General features: G+C 36.7%; 1 protein-coding gene across 1 annotated transcript in view; it reads right to left on the reverse strand.

The window, feature by feature from the left end:
* HIBADH (3-hydroxyisobutyrate dehydrogenase) overlaps positions 1-27,495 on the reverse strand; it is an 85,889-nt gene that overhangs the window by 7,075 nt on the left and 51,319 nt on the right. The window contains exons 5-7 of the mRNA XM_071429249.1: positions 9,422-9,555; positions 8,804-8,880; positions 1,708-1,864 (exon numbers count right to left, since the gene is read on the reverse strand). Of these exons, the coding sequence (XP_071285350.1) occupies positions 1,708-1,864; positions 8,804-8,880; positions 9,422-9,555 (368 nt within the window). The remainder of the gene's footprint in view (positions 1-1,707; positions 1,865-8,803; positions 8,881-9,421; positions 9,556-27,495) is intronic.

Genomic DNA, 27,495 nt, shown 5'->3' on the forward strand with positions numbered 1-27,495 from the left:
ACATGGCACAACAGGCAGAACAGATTCTGAAAACAACACACAACATGGCAACAAGCTTTGAGGCAGGGCCAAGATCAGGTTGCTTATCTCTAATTGCCTGGCAAACTCCAAGCAATAACCTAATGCTTTTTATAAGTCTGTAATTTAAACAACACTTTATTGTCCACAATGTTCAATGACATGCACACAATGTAAAAACTGCTACTTTTCAATATTTTAACACATTCTTCAAAGAAATGAAAGTTCCTTGTCATTGGTCCATAAATATAAAATGTAGCAGCCACTGAGGGGTTGTGAGCCATGCAGCATTAGCAAAGTTTTTTGGTGCTACCACATGCAAAACACTCTGGGCCCACTCTGAAGAGAAGTTGGATCATTTAACTGTGCGTGCAAATGCACCAATTGTCCTAAATCAACTGCAAAATGACATGAACAGTATCAATAAGAGCTCCAGCACTTTGGAGATTTGCATGGTAATATCTGAGTTCACCAGCTTTGAGAATGCTGTTTTAGTTTTAAGTGCTACATTTCCACTTACATGGAAGAGCTGAAAATGGACAGAATGCCTAACTGGTTGGGAGCACTCAATAAAGTGGTATGCATAAAACCTATCCTGTATGAACCCAAATGCCTCCCTCAGGACAGTATCTCCATGAAATGGATATTCAGTGAAGAATTATTTCATGCACTTAGATGAGATATCTCTTCCAGAGCTGATTTTATAATTTACCTTAGGTAATCATTGTGCTCAGTGAAGAAGTAGTTCAAGAGTCAGGGTTCTGTATCTCCTTCCTCTAACTGTGTGTCCTATCAGTGGGATGCAGAGCTCTGACCTCCTTGCCTACTTTATTTTGGCCTCTAAAAGCTTTGCTTTCCTGACCACAGAGTGACTCAGGGCAGTGCTTTTCTTGGAAAAGCCAAGAGCATGGCAGTAAGTGCATTCTCCTGGGATGGGATAACAGTAGGTTTTCAACTTCCTACTGCTGAGAAGGACCTAAACCCCAGATCTCCCACTTTGTGGACAAGCAATTTAGATTACTATGTAATTACTCATGAGAAGCCCTTCTTCTGTCACCAGCTAAGACAATTCGGGAGAGCTCACAGAATGGTGCAGAAACCTGCAGGAGATCAGCAGGTGGTGGTGGTGTGGGTTGCTTTCTGCATTCCAGATGGCCTTAGGCAAAAGGACATGCACACAAGCAATTGGCTCTGCAAGTAGCAAGTAAGGGCTTGCTAGAGATGCCCAGGAGCACAGTTAAAGGTATCTGGAAGAGAGTGGACCCAAAATCTGAGATGCTTATGCCACTATCAACACCTAATTAAGTCACTTGGATTTCCAGTGTTCTCTCTTGAATTCTCTCTTGAACTTAGGCTCCTAAATTCTAGAGTAGTCATGCAAGTGGCACCTAAATGGCTTGCTCACTATACTCACAGGTCCATTGGGACTCCTTTATTAAGGCAGAACTCAAAAAGATCATGCATATAATCTCACTGAGTGGCTCAGCTGTAATAGTGGCTAGAAAAAAGCTGGAGACTAAGGAAAAGCCCTGTAAATAACTCATTAATTCAGAGCTACAGGAAGAGCTCAATTCCCCTCTATTCATGCCTATATATTATCCTGTAATCACAAATTTTCACTGAGAAGGCCGTTTGCTGGAAGCCCAGAGAGAAACAATTGCACATACTTGACATGCAAGTGTTATGTACCTTAGCCATGAGTGTTGTTCCAAAGCCACCTTGATAATTGTTGGCTGAGGGTACTCCTTCCATCACTCCAGGAACAGGGTTGTATGTATCGCTTGACCAACAGCGACCTGAGCTCATATTTAGGATTTTGGCCAGCAGCTTTGGGTCAAGGCCTAATCTGTCAAAGGTCAAAGAAGAGAAGTGTTAATGTCAAAACGCACAAGACATGGGTGACTTGTTTTATATCTTAGGACCCTACTATCATTCCTCTCCCTTTATTATAAGTCATGAAAAATGACAGAGTATTGATATTGGGGGCAGGGATGCCATATCTTAAATTAAAGAGCATCAATCCGCCATTTAAGCAGTAGGTTTTCAAAGCTTTTTTCCTTTTGCACTAAGCAAATCCTCTTCACCTAGCAATTTTGAAAGTGCAAGCAAATTAAAGGTCCTTTGAGAACAATAGTTACCTTGTATTTCAATTACTGAAAGGCATTCTATGTTCGGCTACCTACTTGGTCCCATACTTGTTCTTCATACAAAAATATTCTATGAACAAAGCCAAAAATTCACAAGCAAGTGTGGAAACATGAAAATGGTTGTGCAATGCATTTATATGTGAACACTAGTGCACTTTTGAAGTAAACAAGATAACACAATTGATTCTGCTCCAATAATGTGAATAAAAATGCTGCACTTATCAGAAAAACTTTACTGTCATATACAGCTGTGCATTCTTGTCTTTGCTATTATTAAATCTTCATTATATGCTCCTGCTTATAAGGCAAGTCTGCATTTCACTGTGACATATGTTATCTATTTGCAAACATATATTATAGTTCTGGGTCAGCTGCTGATAAGGTTACTGATCCCGATAAAACAAAGCTTGTCCAAGTAGAAACGTCATTTGTTCTACCATGGAGATGATGGCATAAACTACTGCTCAGTGCAGACCCTGAAAATTCTTCAATATTTTGCAAAATTAACCCTCCTATGAATTCACGTTTATGCTGATAATAAGTTGCAAGTGTAATTTTACATCAATTGCATTAATACCAAGGACAAGCAGCAGCAGTTTATCTGGCACTGTACAAATGTTCAGCTACACATAGGACAAAAGAGAAAGCAAGGGAACTATCTCCAGTAACAATTCAGGATGAGAAAAGGACATTTTAAAAGGGATATATCACAACCTTCCACAAAGTTTATTTAAATAGATTTCAATGTTTTTTATGTTAGTTCTCACATCACAGACTTTTGCAGATCCCCATAGCCTAACAGTGCTTCCAGGCACTGAAGCACTCAAAGTTTTAATTTGTAGATGAGAAAAGCTCTTTACCAGTGGAACAGTTGCTAAAATGCATGTCTATCTATTCCAGTAGGCATTCTGGATTTGAAAAACTATGTTTAACATAGTTTTAACATAGCTAAAACTACGTTTAACCCTACAGCATGGCTCCTACTCCTATAGTGGCACTGTGTCCTGCAAGTCTGCCTTCCTAATGGTAAGCAACATAATTTTCTGTATTTCAGACAGCTTTTTAGCAGTACTGCTGTGCACTTTTATTTATGATTTGCTGCAGCAGCCCCTGGAATTCAATGGAAACTCTCCACTGGCCTAAATGGGATCACGCTTTATGCTCTTCCCCATTTTTTTTCCAACCCCCTGATTCAACTGAATGCTTATAATGATAATTTATTTTAAAATACAAACTGTGTTTTCCAGCACCAATATGTTTTCACAGTATTTTATTGTGCATAGTGCATCAAAGTCCTCACCATAAAAGCCTTCATCAAGAGCCACTCCAAATGATGGCTTTAATTGTTTTAATCAAAAAACCCACACTGGGAGCATTCAAAGCCTGAGCTTTCAAATACACAGAGGTTGCTTTTTTCCCCCTCAAACACATCTCCTGACTTGTCTGTTTCTTTATCGTTACATCCAGATCAGTATTTTTACCAATGTAGTGCCTGCTTGTGCTATTTCCAACTGCATGGAAAGGCCTGCAGTTACAGCTGTGAGTATACTGCAAGACAGAGAGCTTATTATTTCAAAACACATATAACCCTCCCAAAGAATGCTCTTTTTACAGTGTTCCATCTATCTCTCTGTGAAAGTATACTTTAAAAGATATGCATGTATTATACAGATATGTAAAATACTGTCTTGCACTAGATCTGACATATTTTTGCTCTGAGAAAAGAAAAAGGAAGATAGTGTCAGTTTGTATCCCTGCTTCTTGAAAATTCATAGCTCTTAAACACCATGCAGCTTCTCTTCAGGAGACCTGAACCTATTTTTTTTCCTCCTTTGCAGCAAGTGTATCATTAATAAGAGCAAGTTAGAAGTGCTTTGCATTTCATCTTTCTGAAGATTCATCCACTGGTGCATATATAACTGACAGTTAAAATTAGACATATATTAAAATCAGTTACTGAAGAAGTCCTCTGTCTTCCACTGTGCCCAAAGCTTGTAATGGTCTGAAACCAGCCAGAATATACAGTAATTGTCATTCAGCAAGAGTCTATCCTAGAAAGTCATGCTTCAGTGGAGAAGACTGAGTTTCCATTTGAAATCAACAAATTAATCCAAGACAGGTATCTGAAAGGGCAAGTTTAATAGGAAGCAGCTACTGGGCTCTCAACCATGATAAAATGTTATTGCTGTTTCCCTGTAAATTGGCTGGGAACATACGATACTCTGCATAAGAGCTCCATTGCTGTTCAGGAGATATACTGCTCAAGCTATCAAAATGATGACAGTCTGCCAGTCCCCATAACAACTTGCCATTGGACATGGCAAGAGCTTGTGCATGTGTGTGTGAATTTACAATTACCAAAATGTTCTTCTCCCTTATAAGCAGAAAAGAAGCTCATGTATTAACTGTACTTATAATAGAACAAAAACAATTTCTCCCTCAAATCAATGCTTCTTCAATAACATTCCTAATGAAGTGAACAGCACAAGCAATAGATGCACATACTAAAAAAAAAAAAAAAAATCAAAATAGGATCCCTTCATGCCACAGCTCAAAACTCAAGTTTTGCTGAGCTCTAATAAAGCTTCAGCCTGAATTTTTCATACACTCCTCCAAAAGCTCAGTCTGAAGGGATACAGAAATTAAAATAGTGTCTCACAAGAAAGATCCATCCTGTCTCATTTTAAGGTGTAACAACTGAAGTAGCTGAACTCTTGAGAGTTTCCCATCTCCAGGTGCCTTGAGCAAACACTGTATAAAGGTGCAAATATTCAAGCAGAACCTTACAACCCATCTACCACAGTTAAAAATTACTTTGCCATTGGTGTTTTAAACAAGGTAAGTGCTCTCCAATGCCATTACTAACCTTCATGAGACTTAGCTATAGTCCCATGCCAAAGACAGCAGAACCACACCTTGGAGTTCTTTTTCAAGGTACTCTTTCTAAATTTTGCAGTGGGGATGTGTCCAGGGCTAATCATTCCTCAGCCTGTTGGACATGCTCCTCTCTACTCTGTCAACTCTCATTTCTGCTCATGTCTTACATCCATAGCTCGGGGGTGCTCACAGAAACCAGATCTAGAGACTGAGACTACATTTAAACTTAGCATGAGAATAAAAATTGTTTTACTGTCTTTTCACTCTATTTATCTAAAAAACACAGGTGGGCACAAATCCATGGAGTAAAATTGCTTAGGAAGGAGCTGTATTTGCAGCTTTTGGTACAAATTGGGTGGCACTGCAGTCCCTCCTCATAGAGATGATTTTCTCTGCTATTGGAAGTACAAATTCATTTCGCAGCGAGGTTATTGCCATAGAGCCCTTACTGCTCTCCTAGTCTCTTTCATCCCAACCACATTAAGCGATCTTGTCCTGTCTTGTGTCACCACATAAGCCCTTCCTTGAGTCTTTGCAGGCAGTTTCTGATGGGACCACAAACTGTCTGTCAGGCAGCAACTTCCACCTGACCTAAACACAAACCAGCTATCAGCAATATTTCATTTCTGAGTTTTATTTTGCTAGTATTAGAAATCGTTTTACTGGAGCTCAAGGCTCAGCAGAACAAAGTTACTGGCACTGAGATGACCAGCAAAATGAAAAAGAAAAATGTTTTCTGACTGTGGACAGTATCACTTCACGTTTGTGCTTCTGGGTTGTGCAGTTTACATGTACTCTGTGTGTCAGTTTGACACAGCAAGTCAGTATTTTGCAATATGCACACTACTCGTAAAACTGCACAGCAAAATGTGCTCAAGATTTTTCTACTGACAAGTTGCATTAACATGCTAGAAAGAAAAGAAGATATAAATGACAATGTGAATTCATTTCCACAACGTTTGCCACACCTTTTAACTTTTACTGGAAACATTCATAAATCATCAGGAAAGTAATGGAAAAACTGAACATAACACGCATTTCATTGGTCAGAACTATGGATGGGACTATTTAAAAAAAGTATTTATGCAATTTAATCCAAATAACTTCCAGAGAAAATGGATATCTTTATTAGTAAATAAAGATGATGTTCGAGTAAAGTAAGTGAAATATAAATGCAAAAGTACATGGCAATATGGCCCATTTTTCTGGGCCATATTTTTATGTCCAAGTTTGGAAAAATTCTATAATTTCAAATATAAAAGAAATAAAACAATAATTTAAAAATATGAAATTACTAAACCAGTCACTCTAACTACTTCAGAAAATGAAAATTTAGACTGCATGGTTTATGAAAACATTAGAGAAGAAGTGGCTTATTAATAGAATTAATATCACACTTCTTTGAAGACTTAAGTTTAGAGTATATATTAGAGTTAATGGAAGGTGTTGTAATATGATCTTGTAGCTACAACTAGTTCTGACAGCAGTATTTTGAATAATTAATTATTCAAAGTCCCTAGAACTCAATGTAAATGATGCAGCAGATATACACCAGGCATGACATAAAGACATTTTATATTCTATATGAAAGTTAAGAACACATTTAAGTTCCAAAATTCCTATTCTAAATATTTAAATTTTCAGTATCCTTTACCATTATTAAGTCAAAGTCCGACTTTCTTCACCAGATATGCATCAATCTAATAAACCAGGTTCAGCTTCCTACTCTCTTCAGAGCAGGCAGCCACACTATCCTTTGAGCTATAGAGTAGAAAAAAACTTCCTAAAATTATTAATATAGCAAAACTTCTAATAATTAGAATGACAACTGTAAACTTCTACATTAGAAATTTTTACACACTCCAAGTGGATAGCACTTATTCTAGTTATAAGAAGAAGTCATCTTCTCAAGATCTAAATCACTAAATTAAAATCAATGCAAGGATTCTAAATTACTTCTTAAGGCTTTAAATAACCACCTCTGTCTTAAAATTCATGCAGTTTTTGACTAAATGAGATTCTGCTATTTCTATACTTTGGTTTAAAATCAGCAGGTTTCTTCTACAGTAAATATAATTCCCTCTTGATAACCTTAATTGTAGGGCAGGGAGGCTTATAGATTGTTACTTTCACATTGGATTTTTGCTGATGAATGATGAATACAGATTCAGCCAAAATTTAAACTGGAAAAGGAAAAAATTCTAAACACCTTCAAGCTACAGTGACTGCAGACATCAACTTGCTCTTCACAGGGCTTACACGCCCCAGAATACCCCTCTTCCAAACTTCTTGATTTTGTTTTAGTCATTCCTACAAATGTAGATAAAACTGTAACAAAAAATTAGTTCCTTGTGCCTTATTAAGTGAATGACTTAAAGCAGAACCCAATGCAAGCTTTCTGGATAACACAGGATTAAAAAAGTTGTAAACAATGCTACTGGTTTTATTATGGCTTGATGCAGACATGCTTCAGTATATTACAGACTCTCAATTTTAAAATGTAAATGGTACAGGATATTGATAAACCAATTAGCACTGATGCAAAGCAAATTCCTCTTTTATCTCAATTACAACATGACAACTTAATAGGTCAAGACAGTCTAACATCTGAGACAAGGGCAATTCAATAAAACAACTGCATCTTGATATGGTAATTAAGAGGAAATGCAAATCCATTATATTGTCCTGTGTATGTGCACATATGTAGGTGGTTTTTCAAATTTATTTAAGCATTTGATGCCCTCTTGCTGTTTTTATAGTGTATCAAATCCACATGAACACACTTGCGCCCAGTTGATAAGTACCTGCAGTATCTGTAGTTTTAGCAGGCAAATTTTAAGGATGCAACTGTGCAGATAAATAATTCATGAAAAGCCCCTGAAAGATACACAATTGCAAGATAATCTCTTCAAACACAGGACTTCTCTGTCTGTACATTTGCAAATTATTTTGATTTGGCAACAAGAATTTATTAATGGTTCAAATACCTTGATCCTGAACGTATACTTACACACACTCAATTGGAAAATAAAACAAAATGACAAAGACCACAGCAGAATAAATACATCACAATTAAAAAATAAAAATAATTTTGCCCAAATACAACGTCACTTGAAAGTCAGATGTAGCACATCCTAGAAAAGAAATGGTAGCCAGCACTGGCAAGAGTGTAGTAGGAGTATACTCCAGCTTTTTGACAAACTAGGAGTTTTGGCAATTAGGACAAAGTGCTCTCATAAAGTCAAAGAAAGGTAGATGTTCTGTTTTATGCTTTCATCTTAATTTGATATACACACTGTAGTAGAAGTTTCACTTTACAATAGGTCTTGGAACAATTTAAGAAATAAACAAAGCCAATGAGAGCCATATGTGAGTATAATATTCTGAATAGATTGTACATTAGTTTAGAATACAAACAAAAACATACCTCTATATTAGCTCTGGATGTTTATAATGAAAGACAAACATTATTGTAGGCTGCACTACAGCAGAACAAATAAATAACTTCAGATGTAGAATGTAACAACCTATGCAGTCAATACAAGAGAATATTCCCAGGCTGAAAACACCTCCTTTAGTGGTGTTTAGTTTAGTTGAATAATCCCTTTAGCCTGTTCATGGCTTTGTAAGACAACTTCTGGCAAAAAGTTTACCTATTTCTTTTAATCATTGTCTCAGTAGAAGTCAACCATAATACATAAAAACTGTAATGGAAAAGATGTTTTTTGAGGTGTTCAATCCACCACAAAAATCAAACCAACCTGATTCCAAGATTCATAGCCTCAGCAGTTCCAATCATACTGATGGCCAAGAGCATGTTGTTGCAGATCTTTGCAGCCTGAAAACAGGTGAAACCATCAATTAGTTTATGCATTTTCATAGAACTAACATACAGGAATCCACTAGGCCCAGGACAATACGATCAAGTATGTTCTGGCAGCTTTCTTCTAGAGTAAACATAGATCTGTGACAGCACAAAGTTAATGAAAGTTGCTCCATGGCTCCTTTACAGATTAAAAAATACCTTTTTTTCTTAGTACTGTTCAGTTAGCATACGTGCCATGTAGGAGCTCTTTGTTCTTCAGAACATCCAGTAAATCTAAATTCATAAGAAACAAAATCAAAGTCTCTCCCCTAAGAAGTATAATCTCAACAAGCCAGTGTGGAGAAATACCAGTCAGATTTTTATACTAAGTTACACAATATACTGGCCAAAAGTGCCATGACATTATTTACAAACACAAGGTTAGAGACAAACAAACAAGAATGAAGATATATTATCAAGCATTTAGTTCTTGAGTAAAAGAGTAGGCATCAATAAATAAAAAGCCAGAAAAAGGAAAGACTGAGATAGCTATTAGCCCTTCAGAAAGCATTACCTGTCCGGTTCCAACCTCTCCACAGTAAACCACATTGGAACCCATGCATGTCAGCAACTCTTTGGCAGCATTAAATTCTTGTTCCACTCCACCAACCATGAAAGTAAGGTTTCCAGCTCGAGCAGCTCCAACACCTGAATCAAGATAACATTGGATTTAATAATACTATTAAAAAGCCTCAAAAATTAGGCAGTTTCTCTTACCAGTAAGGGTCTGATGATGAAAAATTAATACTTCATTTACAACGAACCTCTCAAATTCTATGTAAAAGTGAAACTACATTCCCAGTGCTCAAAGGATCACCAATCTAAATTCTGAAACATTTGATGGAGATAAAACCACCTTATCTTTCAGGCACACTAGCAGAAAAGTCATAAGACTTGCATAAAACTGGCAGTCAATTTTTATAGTTTATACAAAGAAACAATCGACTTTTCCTGCTACTTTGTGCTCCACAAAATTTAGTCTGAATTACTAAATAAAATTTCTCTTTTGTCAAACTACTCTTCACATACAACCTTTAACAAACTACTGCTCAAAGATAGCTCTGCTTTTATCAGCCTTTCTAAACCTAGGCTAATTTTTATCAGTGCTTCCTGATTTTCACATGATTGAACAGCTAAAAAAAACAAGCATATAAAACCAAGTCTTCTGAATTTCTGCAGTTTATGACGTTCTTAATCTGAAGCAAAAGTCTCAGTCTGAGAAGCTTTAAATTAGTTCCCACATAAACTTAATGCATTTACAAAGACACAATTATTACATAAAGACAATGTAAAAATTATTCATACACACACAAATACACTATTCCCAATTTTATTTCTATAGTCTGTCCTGTCTTTAGCACAGTTCAGTAAACACACACCACAGTTCTTTGAATATACAGTTCCTAAGCACGACACCGGCAAATTTTTCATGTGATATTTATTACCTCCACTCCATGAAATATTCTGTTCCTTAAAAGAAGCCTAATTCTAATGTGAATTACTCTTACATCCCTAACTTCCTCATCCCTGGTATTTAATGGGTATAACTGCTAGGAAAATTCGGCCTAAACTGATGAACAGATCAGCTTCCTCACTAATTTTCACTCTGGCAAGAAGCATAGCCACAATAAATTTTCTGAGCTATGCATGAGACATTGGCTGGTTAGGGCATACATCTGCAGATAACAACTGACTTTCAAATCAAACATGCTCAATTAGGTACAGTGCTCTGAAGCGCTGTACCACAGCTAAGGAAGTGGTCAGTTTTGGACTTTGTTTACAGTATCAAGGATAGTAACATTGCAGCTTTTCACACTGAAGAATTTGTTGAATTTTTTGTTTTCCTTTTCAATAAAAATTTCAATTGACACTCTCACTGTGTGCAAGTGCTCTCTGTGACTATGTCTACAAATGCCCCTTTCTGTATCTTGCAAGTCCATCCTGCCTTTCAACATCTACTATCTTTTTCAGTCACTGAAGAACTTCAGACAAATTTTACAGATCAAAGTCTCAAAAAGAGTAAATACCCACCAGTTATGCAAAACTAGGCAACTGTAAAGATGCTCCCAGTGATGACCTGCTCAGTCTATATTAGAATCTAAAATCACAAGATTTCTGGGCTTGAAAGTGACCTCTCAAGATCATTCAACCCCCTGCTCAACGAGGGCCAGCTGAGGCATGATGCCTCAGGACTGTGTTCAGTCAGCCTTCGAGTGTCTCCAAGGGTGGAGACTCCACAGCCTCTCTAGGTAACTTCTTCCACTCTTTGCCTACCCTCACAGTAAAAAAAAAAGTGTTTTCTTGTGCTTCAGATGGAATTTCTTGAGTTTTGATTTGTGCCTCCTGTCCTGTCACAGGGTACTACTGAGGATAGTGTAGCTCCCTTACTTAATTCTCTCCCATCAGGTCTTTATACACATTGAGAAGATCCCCCTGTGCCTTCCCTTCATGCTAAACACTCCCAGCTCTCTCAGTCTCTCTTCATATGAAAGATGCTCCAGACTCTTTGTCATCTTCAGGGCCTTTAGCTGGGCTCACTCCAGGAAATCTGTGTCTTTCTTGTGCTATTAAGTCCAGAACTGGAGCATCCAGAAGAAATCAGACCCACAGCTTTAATGAAACGATTGGTCTGTATTCAGAACACCGCTGAGGTACTGAAATATATACAGCAGTGAAGATCTTCCTGCCCAGGTTGAGAGACACCCAATTTTCAGCCAATCCTTGATCTCAATTGAACAACTCCTCTCCAGGCAACTCACAGGAACTGGGCAAAGAGCAAAGCCCAAACTAGCTAGCACAAACAGGTCATTGTTGTCTTTTTGGCTACCAGTTCACTACGTACATGACCGCAAAGATTGCTACATTAATAAACACAATGATTTTCATTCCATTCCTCTAGCTATTTTTATTCAAACCACATAATGGCCTTTACCACTAATCCTGTGATCTGACCTGCAGCAAATTAAGTAGACAATTTAAGTCAAAGCTTACAAACAAAATCCAGTACTATCCATCATAGGTCAATAGCCTTGTATCTAGATTACAGACTGCTAAATAGCTTCAGAGATTCATTTATTAGAGCAAAATTAATGCTGACAATAGTTTTCAGCTGGTTAATCTTCTGACAGCTGCACACTCTCACTTGTTCAAACACATTTCAAGAAGCAAAAATAAATTAGTTAAGTAGAAAAAAAGAGAACAATTTGTTGTGTAATGCAGAAGGCTTGGAAAATTCTTGTTTTAAAAACAAAAACCTATTTACTTCATGGTAGGTTTTATCATCTAGAGTCCTTGCCAACTATCTGCTATTTTATCAGAATCAAACAAGCAACGCAGCAAATTTTTAAGACTGGCAATTAAAAAAAAAATTGGCATGGAGTCTAGGAGTACAAGAGCTGTAACTTCAGCTAAAAATAGAAATTAAAAAAAAATCATTATACAAGAATGCACAGCCTTCTTTCACAATCACAGCTTCCATACCAACAACACAAGCCAGTTAAGTATTATCAGTTTATAACACTAAAGAGAGCAATGGAGATGCAGAGCAGCTAATGCAATTTAAATATGCTAACTATTATTTTTCATATTTTGATTTTTTTAAAGAAGTCTTACCACCTAAGATAATGTTTTATGTACCACTACTGTGAGGGTCAAAAGTTGTTTAAAAATCTATCTGTTCTTTCTAAAATACAAAAAGTCTCCTCACATCCTTGGGGAATAGTTTTCAGAGAAACAGTATCTATGAATAGCATGTGTTAAGATTTCCTCCTCTGCTGCAAAGCAAGACTGCTGGAGCCCATGGCTGCAGTCTTATACTTGGTTTCTCTAGGATGATAACCCACACCTATGTACAGAATCTTGCAAGGTCATCACACCAGCAGATCAACTCCAAGTCTGTTGCTCACAACAGCACCAGAGTTTGTCCCAGAGATATAACCTGACAGGAACAAGATTGTAGAAAAATATAAGAGATCTAGCTAGCTGAGGGGATAGACAAGAAAATTACTCTGGGAAAAAAATATGGTGAGAAGTTATAGAGTAGCACTGCAGTATGGCATATCCACTTGGAGATGGGTTTTCCACTTGTGTACTAGCAGGTTTTGGATAAAGATTTGCAAAACTAAGTTTTTTACCATAAAAGGTACATAAAGAACTGCACTTCAAAGCATCCTGTCACATCTGGCTGTGCTACTAGTGGGGTAAGTTCAATCCAGGTGCTTCTCATTCGATTGCCAATGGATTGCTCAGTGAACCTCCTACAGAGCAATTCTTAAGTTCAACATTTTAGACAAAAATAGGAATGGAAACTTAGGAGCCCTCACATGACAACAGGAACTGGTTGCAACCACCCTGGAACAGTCTGAAGATTACCTCAAGTTTTAGTATCCAGGCCAAGCAGCCTCATTTGACAGACATGCTGACCTTCCATATTCACTTTCCTGTGCTTATTTAAACAGCATTTCATGTTGCTGCAAAAAGCCTAGAAATTTGCCACTGATGTTTCCAGAAAGGTCTTAGATCCACAACATCATCATTAAAACCTTTTAGTTTCTATCAGTTAGCTTATTATTAAGAACACAATTTGCTAGAAAAGAGATGTTAATGTAAAGGTGTTATATGAAATTATCTGCTTTTGGTTTCAGCTTTATTACATTTCTGTAAAAACAGAGGGCAGATGAGTTTAAAAGAAGTGATATTGTAAGGCTATGCCTTACAGCACCGTCACAGTGGCAATGCTGAAAATAGGAATGCTGCTGGAAAGACAATGCACCCAAGCATATCCCTGTGCCAACATACGTAATCCACTGTTGCGCTGCACCTGCAGATAAAAAAATTCATTGCTGAGAAAGTTGAGGCCGAAATGACATGAACTGAGCTGTTTCAATCTCTGAAGGACAAGTAAGAGATGAAGGCTGTAATATCGAGAAGCTACAGCAAAAAATCATCTATTTTGTTATTTCTCTACTCAACATTTAGCTGCAATTATAACAACTAATTTTGTGATCTAAACGAGATTTAAAAAAAAAGCAAACAAGAAGAATATTCCTAGAGTTTTAATCCTCTATCTTGTTTTACAGTGTTGCACCTTCAAGCACAGGAGTTGAGGCTTGGCCTGTTCCACTTTGGGAAGTGCAAGGGAACACTGGTCTTTTATTCTGATTCTTTTTTTTAAAAATGCAGTTTAAGTGACTGTAGCTGCCTCAAACAAGCAGGTTCTTGTCATGTTTGCTCTCTTTCACACAGGCAGAGCTTGAGAGGCTGCATCTGTGTACCTTGTGTGTGTATTTTTAAGGACTAAGCAGATTTTTTTAAGTACCTGCCAGTTCACACGAAATACTTTGTCTTTGGAACTCATGAAAGTTAAACCAAGATACACAAGGAAAGATTAACTGAAAAGGTTACTATTGTTTTGCTACATATATAAATCTAAAACCAATTAAAAGGCATGTAAAGGCAAAATCAGCTATAAATCCCTAGTGGAAATAAAAGAATATTTAAAACCATACTATAAATTTAAAATAACCATGAAGAGACTAGTTATTTTATAAAATATAAGTAGGGTATCAATGTTTTCTACTTGTTTCTTAGACAATATCTGCCGTCATCAATCTATTTCCAGGAAACAAGTAAATGGAACAGACTCAGAAAAAAAAACCCACAGCACACTGCCACTCCAAGGGCTTGTGTTTCTCCCTATTACAAAAATCAGCATCAAAGCTAGACCTATGAAGCTATTCTGCTGCCTTATAACTAAAACACAGTAAATCACTTAATTTGCTCAAAAGAACTTAAATGTTGTAACCAGTCTGCCATCAGCAGAGATAAAGAAGAGGACCGATGGGACCGGGCTGCAATGTGAGCCGTCTTTAAAATGCAATTGTTCTAATCATTTTCTACAGATGCAGCCTCACAAGGGGCTGCTGTCACAGGGACCATTTACGACTTGTTATGGTGTCTCTATTGTTTACCAGCGACATTCGCTAAAAAGGCGACAGCTGGGACAGAAAGCTGCTCCTCAACGAACAATATAATCCCGTGAAAGTAATCAACAAATTTAAGGGTGTTAATTAACTTTACACTTTATCATGTTCAATTAGTTGTCCTTTCTCAAAAAGATTGCCGTGCACAATCGGTTTAGAGCGTGCCATGTTTGATTTGTAAGTGATCACTGTTTCTGTTTCAAAGTCCATGTCAGATGTTCTCTTGGGTTTTGGTGACACAGATGAATGGCTCTGCACATGTTAGGGGGTGATCTGGTTTAACATAAACCAGCATAACATAACCCCTTGTTAACGTATTGCTGGCCTTTCCAAGCAGGCACAGAAACGCCCGTGCCCGCGGACGCACACAAACGTGCACAAAACCCCTGCGGCAGCACGACAGTCAACGAGTCCAAGTTTTGTTTTTGCTGAAACACAAAGACACAAATAAATGGGCAATTTTTCATCATTATATCTCAAAGCAAGACTTGTCTTTTAGGGGCACGCTTGGGATCATTTCTTCCCAGCAAGATCCCTAGTTCTGCTGCATTATGCACTAATGCACAAGTGCCTCCGTACATTTTACATAATGCACACTGCCTTTTCTAATGGCAGCTGAGCAAATGCTGGGTAGATGCAAGTTCTTCTGTATATAAAATTCTGTGGTTTGTACTGCATTTATAATGCCAGAAGTAAGTTGAATTAATCTACTATTAAAATTTGCCATTTTCCCTTTGAGGTACCATTCCTACTTGCTAATGGGACAAGGCAAAGCTCATGATGAAGAGACAACATACTTGGAAGTGCCCCTTAATGAAAGTCATTGCTGTTTCTCTCTTCTGACAAATAGAGCTTTGCATCACCATACCTCATAAGCTAGTGATTTTGAGCAAAAATGGAAATGGAGGTTCAGGTCAGTGATTTCAAGATTTATACAACAAGCACTCAAATATTAATCCAGACAAAAGCATGCTTAAGGAAATAGAAACATCTCTTTTACGGCATAATCGAATTATACAATTTGTGAGATTATGGCTGTACAGAGAAAAAAACCTAGTGGATTTTTATTCTGCAGCAACAGGCAAATTAAATACACATGATCATCATTATTTAAGCAGTTACGTTGTACATAAAAACAAACTGCAAAAAACCCACCCACAAAACAAAACAAAATAAAAATGCAAAGAAAGCCCAATGGAAAAGTTGTTAACTCTGAAAGCTAATAATGGACTAGGTTAAATATTTAAAAGGAAATTATAGACTATATTAGAAATAGCTGAAACCACGAAACAAAGCAGTATAAAACATTAGTTTTCTGCTAGGAAAAAGATCTGCAGGGAAAAGGGAAGCGGTCGATAGATCCTTAAATTGGACGCAATAGCTGTTCTTCTATCCCAAGTTGGCAGCTGCTACATTTGCAGACCTAGTTCATTATTTACCCATAATGACCATCAAGCTCCAGTCAAAGTCAGATCACAACAACTGTCAGCAGCTCTTTTAATTAGCCTTGTTTGAATTCAGATAAATATCACAATGGCCCAGCTTCTGCTGAAAAAGCAACAAGAAGATTGCAAGGAATAAGCTGCCCTGGCTTCCTAACAAATAGTATTGTGAAAAAGTCCAGAGGACCAAAGTTGGTTTTTTTTTTTTTTTTTTTAATTAAGGAAGGGATGGTGATGTGCACATTGTTATTTTTCCCTCACGTGATATTCATATTACTACTTACAATTCCTGTTTATAAGCAAATTTGTGCATCTCAAATGCCAACTCAAAACACTACTCCACAATCTGAAAGGTAAACTTGAAGAGATGGTTTACAGGTATTAATTAAATTTCTAACCTCTGTGAAATCATATGATTTGAAAAACTGGATCAGAATTAAGGAATGCACATATTAACAGGATTATCCTCTCTCCTAATTTATCTCCTTCTGTTTGTTTATCCTCAGGGAACATAATCTTCTGTTGCATCAAGCCACTCTCATTCTCCCTGTGTCAGCAGCAGAATAATAATTCCCTCCTCCTCCTCCTCCTCCACCCCCTCTCCCACAAGCACTGGCAAGAATGAAGACGAGTGGATCAGACTGTGTGCATCAGCATTAATGCTCCATGCAGCTATTTTCCTAGCAGTAGTAGACACTGAAAGAAAGATGCAAGAGCGGTGAGCAACATGCTACCTGTTCTGGGCAGCCCAGCATGAGAGGGCGTAATTAAACAGATTTTTTGCCTCCCAGAATAATAGGAAGGTAGAAGATGCAGGCAGAGACTGCTCTAAGAGCCTTTCTTCAGCATTGCACTTGCTGTCACAGTTGAGTCCCAATGTTGCTAGATGCTGTCCAAAGACAAAGCCTGTTCCAAACTTTCCAGTCCTACATGCTAATCTGAGAAGTGCTGCTGCATATGCAAGGATACTTGAAGGCCTCAAGGAAAACATACTTAGGGATTTACATGGATTGTAAGGATACATGCATATAAACAATAGGTACATACATCTGTTACAGTAGAAGAGGATATCCCTTTTGGGAACAGAAAAAATTACGTAAACATAATCAGAAATGGAAGGTAGAAAGTAGTGGAAAATGAAGAACAAACAACTGATTAAACAAAATAGGCATAATGATCATGAGAAGCTTTATGTTTTTAAAAGAAGGCCTGAGTAGATTTGTATAGGGACTTGAACTTGGCCATGGATGGTGGAATAAAGACATTCGATTTGTTTTACATGTATTATAGAATGATGCCAAAACACAGAAAAGAATATGCCCTCTCAATAAATCATGCAAAAACTAGAAGCTGTTGTTGAGGCAGTTTAATATGAGGGGGATGCACAAGGAAAATTTTACGAGATGGTATTAAGTAGCAACTGATGCCTCCAAGGGACCAGCCAAAGAAAATAAGTTGCAAAAGGCAAATGCACACATAAGATACTTCAACTTTTTCAACAGAAATACAAGCTGAAAGGCCTGATGAAATTGTTCTGTCTGTAGCATTTTTTAAAAAGCACTACATTTAGTTCTAGTCATTGTAATGTCAAAGAGAAATATCAAAGCACCTGAAAAGTTAGCAAGTAAAAAGGTTAACAGCAGTGCAATAAGAAAGGTAATACAGTATGATTGATCAACTTATCTGCTTATTTTTACCCAAAATATTGTATTAAAAACATTAAGAAACAGCAGTTCATGACAGTCATCTTTCCCATTCTCCACCTTTGACCCATAATTCACCACAAAATCAAAGACAACAGAAACATCCTTTTGGTATTGCTGGAGTACCAGATTTAGCTACTCCTTTACACATCACTAATATTTAGAAATATGGTCTAAATCTCACCTCCAGACCTATACAGAAATATGAAAACTTAACAACAACAGGTGCATCTATTTACAGTTGTGGACAACAAAACTACACGCACAGAGCTCAGCACAATTCAAAACAAGCACCTAATTTTTTATCTGAACATTAGCAAGAAGGCTGTATAGCCAGGGATGAACTGAAGCAATACATTCCACATATACAAGATCCCAAAATTTCAAAGCAGATTTCAGACAGTCCAAATGTGAAGCACCTGACACTGAGCTGTCTGATTAACTGTTTCTGGGTTCTGAGCAAGCACAGCATCAAATACATGTGATATATTGAATACAAAAGAAACAAAGAAAATACTCCTTCTTCAGAGAAAACAAATTTCACCCAGCACTACTGCTTGAAATTCTGGTCTTTTAGGAGAAGTTCAAAAACTAAACATGAACATGCATGCAGTTCCTCCACTATGTGGGCCACTGTTAACCCTATATACAACTAAAATTCAGTAGAGACAATCTTGACCGATGAGGCTTCAAGTCCTAGAAATAAAACTTTATCCCAATCACGTAGTGCAAACTCAAGAATAATTTTTGTCGGGTGTTAGAAAGAGGGAAGATCTGCATTTCCAGTATCATCATAATCTCACCTTCTTGAAAAGCTTCTACTCTATGCAGAAAACCAGCAACCAGAAAACAGACTGTTGTGTGACTATAGAAGAAAAAACTCAAAGGGATAGACATTTATGGAGTTCTCTTTGAAAAAAAGAAGGCAAAATCCCAGAAAAGTGATTCTTATACTCTTACAGTCGTTCTAAATTAAGTTCACAGACAGTACCAAAATGAACATCAAGCCTCCAGAAGCTTAATGTTTGCATGGAACAATCAAAAGCCACAAACAGGTCCAGCAATCCACCTTGTCATCTCAGCTTTTCCTCTCATCCATTTTGACTGAACAACGTACATGCAAATGCAGGACCAACAAAACTGGCCATATGTGTGGCCAGTCTTTAAATCATAAATAGCAGTCAGCTGTATGTCACCAGGTTTGCAGATTTTGCTGCTTGGACTTGAATGTCTCTGGAAAGTATAAAATACTTGCACATTCTAATTTAACTCCACAGCAAAATGCAACTATGTTTACATAGTTCTGTGGAATATATACATAAAATCTGAAGAAACCCCTTCATTATAACAGCAAAACAAGAACCTTCAAGAAAAAATAAACCAGGGATATTTAAAATTATTGCTTGTTTCTCCAGTATTAGTACAACTCTTAACAAGATATCAATCCTCTTTTACAAATAAAAAATACTTGAAACACTTCATACTTTATGATTTTATCAAATTACCTTCCTATAGGCCCCTAAACCAAACAAAACAAGAAAAATATAGTCACACTGAAATATGCATTTAAACTGCATTATTCAACAGGTATGGGTGCAAGCGCTCTTAATAAAATGTCTGCTTCTTAAAAAGCCAGCTGTAGAAGAAGGTAAATTTCTATTGATGCATTCATTAGTCCTTTCATGTCATATAAGAAAATTAAGACAATAAACACACAAAAATAAAACAAAAAGCATTTAAATGGGGTGGATAGCATAGCATGTATGCTCTTAAGCATTTCTGGTTTATCTTAAAAAGCTGAAGACGTAGCAATGCCATATGCCAATCCCAATCAATAGGGGCATATTTACATTCACAACATCTTAAAAAGTACCTAGTATTTAATAGCAGGAATCTAACATTTTAAAACAAACCAGAAATATATAGCCAGAAAGAAGTGTCAGACAGGTAATTTTAAAATAAATCAGTCTCCAGTATTTTCTCCTGGAGGGTTGCTCAGCTGAAAGTTTTAATTTTACCTGTTTTGGGTACAGTCTGTGAGAGGACAACTGACAGAGGTTTACCAAACGAAACTGGAAAGAAATGCATAAATAATAGGAGCAAAGATTGCATTGAACATTTTTGAATGAACTTTTGAACTCTGTCCCTTCAAGTGTCATCGGTGGTATGAGACCAAGAATTTTTCTGACAATTTGAACCGTCATCAGAGTGCATTGCTTCAGATATGTCTGTGCTTTCTTTAAGCACTTTGACATTGAATCTTGCCTCTGGATACAGTCAACAGCCCACACACTCTTTATCTTTCAGCTTCTCCTTTAAAATACATGCTTATTTTAAAGCATGCCTAACTATTACCTACAAAGTAACAAATCACTTTCTGCTGCCTAATTTCACCATATTCAAAGTTAATTCTCAAAGCTTTAAGGCACTGAAAGGCAAAGCAGTACAATAGCGCAGGATTACGACAACTGCTAGAAAAACAGCCTAAATTGGAAAGATTCCATTTAAAGAATCCCTTTGTTTCAAGGCCTTTCCCAGTTCTATTTCCTGTTCAGAGATCCTCTACACATAATTCTATTATTACCACTCTTGCAAAACAGATAGTACATTTCTTTCAAAGAACTAGATTTAGCATTGCCCTCCAGCCTAAAATGCAATGTACTTTTCAGTGTTCTCAAATGTATTTGATGCCACTTATACAATGGGTTCAAACCCTTGTAATTTAATTAAAAGTCATATTTCTTTATGTATGAAATAATTCTAAGTTTAATATGGAAATATTTTTAAGAAGAGATACTATTTTTATTATTACTTTTATTGTTTCAGGATGAGCCAATATGCAATCATATGGTTTAAATTTACAAATATTTACATGCTCCAAATGCTGTACTTTCACAAAACAAAACACATTTTCATATTTAGCTGTGCTGAATGAGAACTTAAGGAGAACCACTATAATACTTGTGTATCTCTTTTTTCTGTACTACCTGTAAGTATTCCAACACTGCAACTCTAGGCAATTTTGCACAAAACCAATTTAACCTTTTTTTTGTAATGTAAAGGTATGGAAAGTCAGTACTTGGCCTGGCCCTCCATTTAAAAAACAAGAAAAGAAAAAGACTGCATTTTGCCAACGAACAGAATCAAGAGGGTAACAAAGTTAATTATTTCTCATAATCAGTAATTATGATTAGATAAGAGACTCTTTGGTAATGAACTGCTCTAATGATGGAGGACCTCCATCCTAAGAAATATAATAGTACATTAACATAACTGTGTATGCAAAGTACATAGAACCGCTGCCACAGTTAACTTGTCATTGAATGATTAAATAGGAATTCATAATTAGAAAAATCCACAGTGTAATTTATTGGCCTTCTCGACAGTTCTGGTTCATTAGAAGTTGATTACCAAATAGTGACCTCTAGCGGCCTACAGCTTTTTCATGTTATCCTGGTTCTCTTGGCAGTTTTAGCAGCTATTTAACCCTAAAAAAAAAAAAAAAAAAAGAAAAAAAAAAGAAAAAAAGAAGGCAGTTTGAGGAATTTAAAATGTTACCCTTCAAGATAGCTTTTTAAACTTCCCTTAAAATATATAGTGTGATAATTTCTTCATAAAATGGTTTCCCACTCTGTAACCATTTATATAAATGTATAAAAATGTACATCTATATGAAAACTCAACAACTTCTCAGTTTTAAAGTTAATACTGAGGCTAACATGGTTTTCATGGTAATTAATATTTATATACTGATTAAACATAATGCCTTCTACTAAAAATATATCATTTATTAAAATAAACCACTTTTCTAGTGTCAATTACCAAGACCTTGAGAAGCTCACACTTCAGGCCAGCCTGCATATACCTTAAGGTGAAGTGCCTCTAAACGTTGCCTTTCAACAACAGTCAGCTTTGCACTAAAACAACTTACACTGACTCAGTTGGAGGAGGCAGAGGACAGGGAGAGAGAAAACTCCACAGTTCTCTGCTCCAGGTAGGTGAAAAAAACCCCAACATTTCTTATTATTTGCTGGACACATGCCTTGCAATACTCTTTACTCAAATTTAATTTAAGAAAAATGCAGCTTAAAATTAAGTAAGATTTGCATTTATCTGCAAAATCTTTTAAGCATTAGGGTGGATTTTTCCCACATTCAACGTAGTTAATCCACTGTTAGGCTATTTAGACAGTGTTCTATTTCAAAATTTTCCATTATGATAGACACACTTTTTTTGAACTAGGACAGTATCTAATTTAAGTTTTTTTAAAGTATGAATGTTTCTAACAGGAAGTAGCACATCTGAAACTAATATAGAAACCCCTGAAACACAGTATTAAATAAAAATTCATACTCAATGAATACAAGCAATTTGAATTTCCATTGTTTTAATTTTCCATCTTGCTTTTTTTCCAACACTAACACTGTAGAAATGAAGCACATGTATTTTTCTTCACTTTTGTCTAACACAGAACTGGCTAAAAAAGCTATCCCCCATTTTTGGACAGAAGCTAGAAAATAAACGGCACAATCCTGTTTCATACATAAACAGATTTTTCAGAGAAAACTATTCCAGTGTCCCAAATGGGGAGATGTCCATCATCCTTGCATGCTGGAAACAGCTTTAACAATTGCTATAAACAGAGAAATGGATAGCTACAGGACAGAGATCCCCACCCTGATTTCTCTGTGTGTGTGTGTGTGTGCAGATGTGTGCAGGCACACACACAGCACTCTAGCTGTTTGTGGCGATGATTTAATATAGTGACTGGATAATGAGCTGTGCTCCCTGCAGCAAGTGAATCACCATTTAATGCTATTATCAACAGTTCATGACCCACCGGCATGAAATGTCAACCTGATTAATCTGAACACTACTGACCTCAGAGAGGAAAAGCTACCTTATTGTCAGAATTTAATATATAATAAAACCATACACAGAATATAAATACCTTATCAAGCAAGGCCATTAACAGCAAATCTACTTTACTTTGCTCTACTGTTTCTTTTAAACTTGCTTGGGCATACATTAAAAAAAAAAAAAAGAAAGAAATACTTTTGCCTAGTCAAGCAGGAAGCAATCCATTAGGACTTATTATTTTGATATACAGTGAAACATTTCAAAATGGCTGTCCAAATACAAACCCCATGTTGATACAAATAAGAAAAAAATTAGCATATGCTATTGTAGGACTTGCTACTGTCAATTCGTATCAGGAAATGATCAGAAATTGTTCTTGCTTTTCTAAGGTCACTGAGGCAATAAAAATACTGATTTGTAAATAGGAAACAGCTTGTATGAGTGATGCTGCATAGGTCACAGAAGAAAGCTACCTTGGCTTTGTAAAATGAATACACTTCAAGAAAATTAGAAACTTGTGCCAGTTACATTCATGAATATAAGGGCAACCTCCCCATTTTTTTAAGTTTATAGCAAAGACTTTTTCTTTTGTATTTCACTACCATGATAGAGCCCTACACAACACAATTTTAATAATTTTTTTTCTGTTCTATTTGGAGAATAAACCAGGAAAACAAGAAAAAAATACATGTTTTACCAGTCACAATGAGGTTAGTACAATCTTGCTATATATTCTCCATATGTCTTTTAAATTTAACTTGGCTAGGAGCCTTATTAAACGATGCAAAACTTTTCAGACAGCTTTTCAGGATTCTCTACATAACAGTATATAAATAACCCAGACTGAAGCTGGGAGGACTACATGGCATTTATCTGTCAAGTTATATTAACTGACACAAGCGCAGTAACTACTATGATTTATTGTTAAAACATAGTACAGTTACTTTTAAAATGAAACCCACAATGGTTTCACCCCTCATTTTTTATCATTGTCACCTGGTACTGAAAGGGCTAAGGGATTTTCAGGACAAGGGACTGGAAGAAAACTGAGTGAAATCCCCAAAACTGCCCACATATGAATGGAATGACTGTGGGTGGGACGAGAATGAACACTCCAAGTATTGACTTATAACCACTAGCAGCCAAGGAAAGAGGAACATGTCAAACTGACTTGACTAAAACTTGGACAAAGCCCTGATGTCTGAATTCCCAGTTGAGAGCTCTGCTGGAAATGTAAAGAAGGAATAAAGGAATTCTGGACACTTAAGCAGGAAAGTAATTCATGCTGCCAGCACAGACACATGTTTAAGCTTTGCTTTTCCATTCAGAAACCAAACAGCTCTTGTGTGCCAGTTGACTAGTAAGTGTTGGCCTGTTTTGCAAAGGCTGTCCTGTGTAGCTGCAAGTACTGCTGGCTGCAGTGTGCCTGAAGGGGTGGGTAACATCTGACAGCCATTAAAACCTCCTCTGCACCCCTCCTCCAAACGTCCAGGCAAAGAGGGGTTTGCCATACAGTAGCACAGCCACAGTGCTCAGTCTTAGCAACTCCAGACACTGTTCCAGTAATAAGAAGAGTTAACACAGAGGGGCTCTTATTTAGATCTCCACCAAGCACAAACTGTAAACCTGCTAAGATGTCAAAAATATTTTCTGTTACATACAACTAATGACCACCTTCACAATCATGGTGCTCTCTTGGTCCATTGCAGATTAGCTCACCTAGGAGTCTTGCAGCTAGATTGCATCTTCTGCTCTCACAAAGTCCTGCAGTCCTCTCCTGCTACATAAAGCCGCTTTGTCTCTGTGATTCCTCACTGTACATTCATTCCATGAGCCCTCTTAGAGACTCTGCCATACACATTTTTGTTCTGTTTGAACAAACCCCATTTCATCCCTTTTACCTTCTGCAGAAGAAGAGGAACAAGGGATTGGGAATTGGGAACTTGTTCTTCTCCTTTCTAAACAGCTCCTTGACACAACCAAAGCCCAGAAACTGAGCAGTCCCTTCAGACTAAGGTGACAACCCTCCAAAGTCCTGACTGTGCTAAGCAGGTGCTACAAGTCACATCAAGCTGGCAGTTCTGCACCAAACAGGATATCAAATACACAACTCATATTAAATAATAGTTTTCCCAGAATTCCCATGGTGGACAGAAAAATTGCCAAACCATCTCACAAATATTTTGAAGGTGGTGGTGCCTTCCTATAACAATGGCAACATAAAGTTCACTGATGAACTTTGAGAAAAAAGGGACCTGCCCCTCTTGCCTGAAGGCAGGTAGATGACAAACAAATAGACCCAACTTTCCAAACTGTGCAGTTCAGCTCACTCTATTTACCTACCATGCTAGTTTGGCTTTCACTCTTCCTCATCAGAAGGAGCATATAAGAGAATAAAACAACCAAAATAAAATAGAAAGCTTTTATTTGCAATTCAACCATTGCAAAATTGCCAATATCAACTCTAGAGTGAAGGTGAACGTAGTAATTAAGGAAAGATACAACTACGATTTCCAGGGTGGCGTGGCAAGGATGAAGGACAGAAACTGCATCCTGTCTGGGAATATTGTTGAAAGGAAGAACCAAAAATGAAGTAGAGAAGCTACATCATTCATACAGTGGAAGGACAGAAGCAGGCACCCTTAAGAGCAAACAATTTTCTCATCTTGAATAACATTGATTTAATATTTTCAATTTTTTTTTTTAATTCTTTTGATTTAGAAAAATCAGATTGCATTAGAAATGCATTGAGTCATATACTCTGAAGAGATGCAATTATGGTTAATACTGAAGAAAGAAGACAAAGAATACTCCAAACCCTCCCATTTTCAAGCATTCTCTAGAATATTTTGGCATGCATATATAATTGGTTCAATAGATCCAGACTGCTTTTTCCTCCTCACTCACAAAAAAATAATGAGGAAGCAAGGACATGGAATAAAAAAAGTAATTTGGCTTGCTTTCTACTGAGTTTATAGCTATCTATAAAATGCCCAAGATCATTCTGAAACGTTAGCAAAAGATAAAACAGTGGCTAGAATAATTTTTAAAAGTATGCTTTTAAGAGCTCTTAAATGAAAAGAAAAAAATAAATGTACCTTCACAGGGAGATAACATTACAGTTTCAAATTAACTTTTTAAGTACACAGAAATGTAGATGAAGAAAGAAGAGCACTTCCTTGACATAAACACAGAAAATAAGGTTTTTAAGAGGTTATTCTGCAATCTTTCTGTGCTAACTCTGGTCTTAAAATAGGTAATTAGGAAGCATTCTTTTTCTCTGTTCCCAAATGTAACTCAGGCAGTGATCTGGGCTTTTAGTCATAAAGAATGATAAGAAAACTGGGAAGGATAAATGAACTACAGCAATTTATTTCAGAATACAGACTTAATTCTAATGAACACTCTCCTACACCAAATTCTCCTAATTTTTGTAATTTGCTTCTTCTCTTAGATTAATGGGAGGATCATTTACCCAAAGTATGCCTCTGGCTCCTTCTGTGTCCACTATTCATCAACATACTACAGTTCTGGGGGGAATTCAGTAAGGAAAACAGAGAAAAACAATCAGGTCAGTATTTGGTACAAATTTCTCTGGCTACATATTCAGAGTACCAGCAGGAAGTCAATCTATGCTTTCTGTACTGAGAAACCTCAAAAAAAGCAGCTTTGATGACACCTGCATCTCCCTTTTCCTGGAGAGCAGGGAAAAGAATGAAGAGAGGAGATGGCTGTTTATTTAACTCTATGCAATTTCAGATAAATAGCTGCTCCAAATTAGAATTTAATATTCTGAATTACATAAGAAATTAAACTTCTGAACCAGCTACTAAGCAACTGGCATAAAAGTAAAGCCTCTACACTAGAAATCATTAAAATTGGCACAGACTACACACCAACAGTAATCAGATCTGCTAAACACAGCCTAACATTACACTCTTATCAGGGAAGGTAATCATACCTGCTACAACATCTGAAATACCAGCTCCTTAATCACTTTTGGCTAAACATATAAGGTGCACTTTGGCATTGCAACAATTCATTTTGCTGTGTGAAGAGTACAGTTTTTCAGGCTACATTCCTTGTCTCTGTGTAGTCCCTACATATGTGTATCTAGTACAACTGCTCGCTTTCTTTGTGTAAAATACACACAAAAAAAAAAAAAAAAAAAAAAAGAAAAAGAAAAAAAAAGAAAGGAAGGGGATCAGAATCATCTACAGAAAACAGACACATCATTTACTCTTAAAAAGGCTATTTTCCATCTTGTGTCAAGGGTTAGCTAGTAAAATGATCATGTAAGCGTCTCCAAAGGTTGCCAAATCTCTCTTCTTGAGGTAGCTGCTCAGTGTTTTGATTTGCAGAGATTGGCACTATTGTGTCAGGAGAGAATGGTCTATTAATGGTATTTCTCAGTAATATTATCTTTAAATTCATGAAAAAACCCATTAAATTACAAGTTGATGTCCTAAAAAGGACATTTCTGGCATCAGATAAAAGTGCATTCAAAAGGTTTCTGCTTATTTATATTATGGACTTACAGGGATTATATACACATCAGACTTCAAGTACAATACCCAAAACCAATACATGTAACAAAAACTC

The sequence above is a fragment of the Agelaius tricolor genome, unplaced genomic scaffold (assembly GCF_023055355.1).
Source record: "Agelaius tricolor isolate 1412-34295 unplaced genomic scaffold, bAgeTri1.0.p SCAF_6, whole genome shotgun sequence".
In the NCBI taxonomy this organism is placed as follows: Eukaryota; Metazoa; Chordata; class Aves; order Passeriformes; family Icteridae; genus Agelaius; species Agelaius tricolor.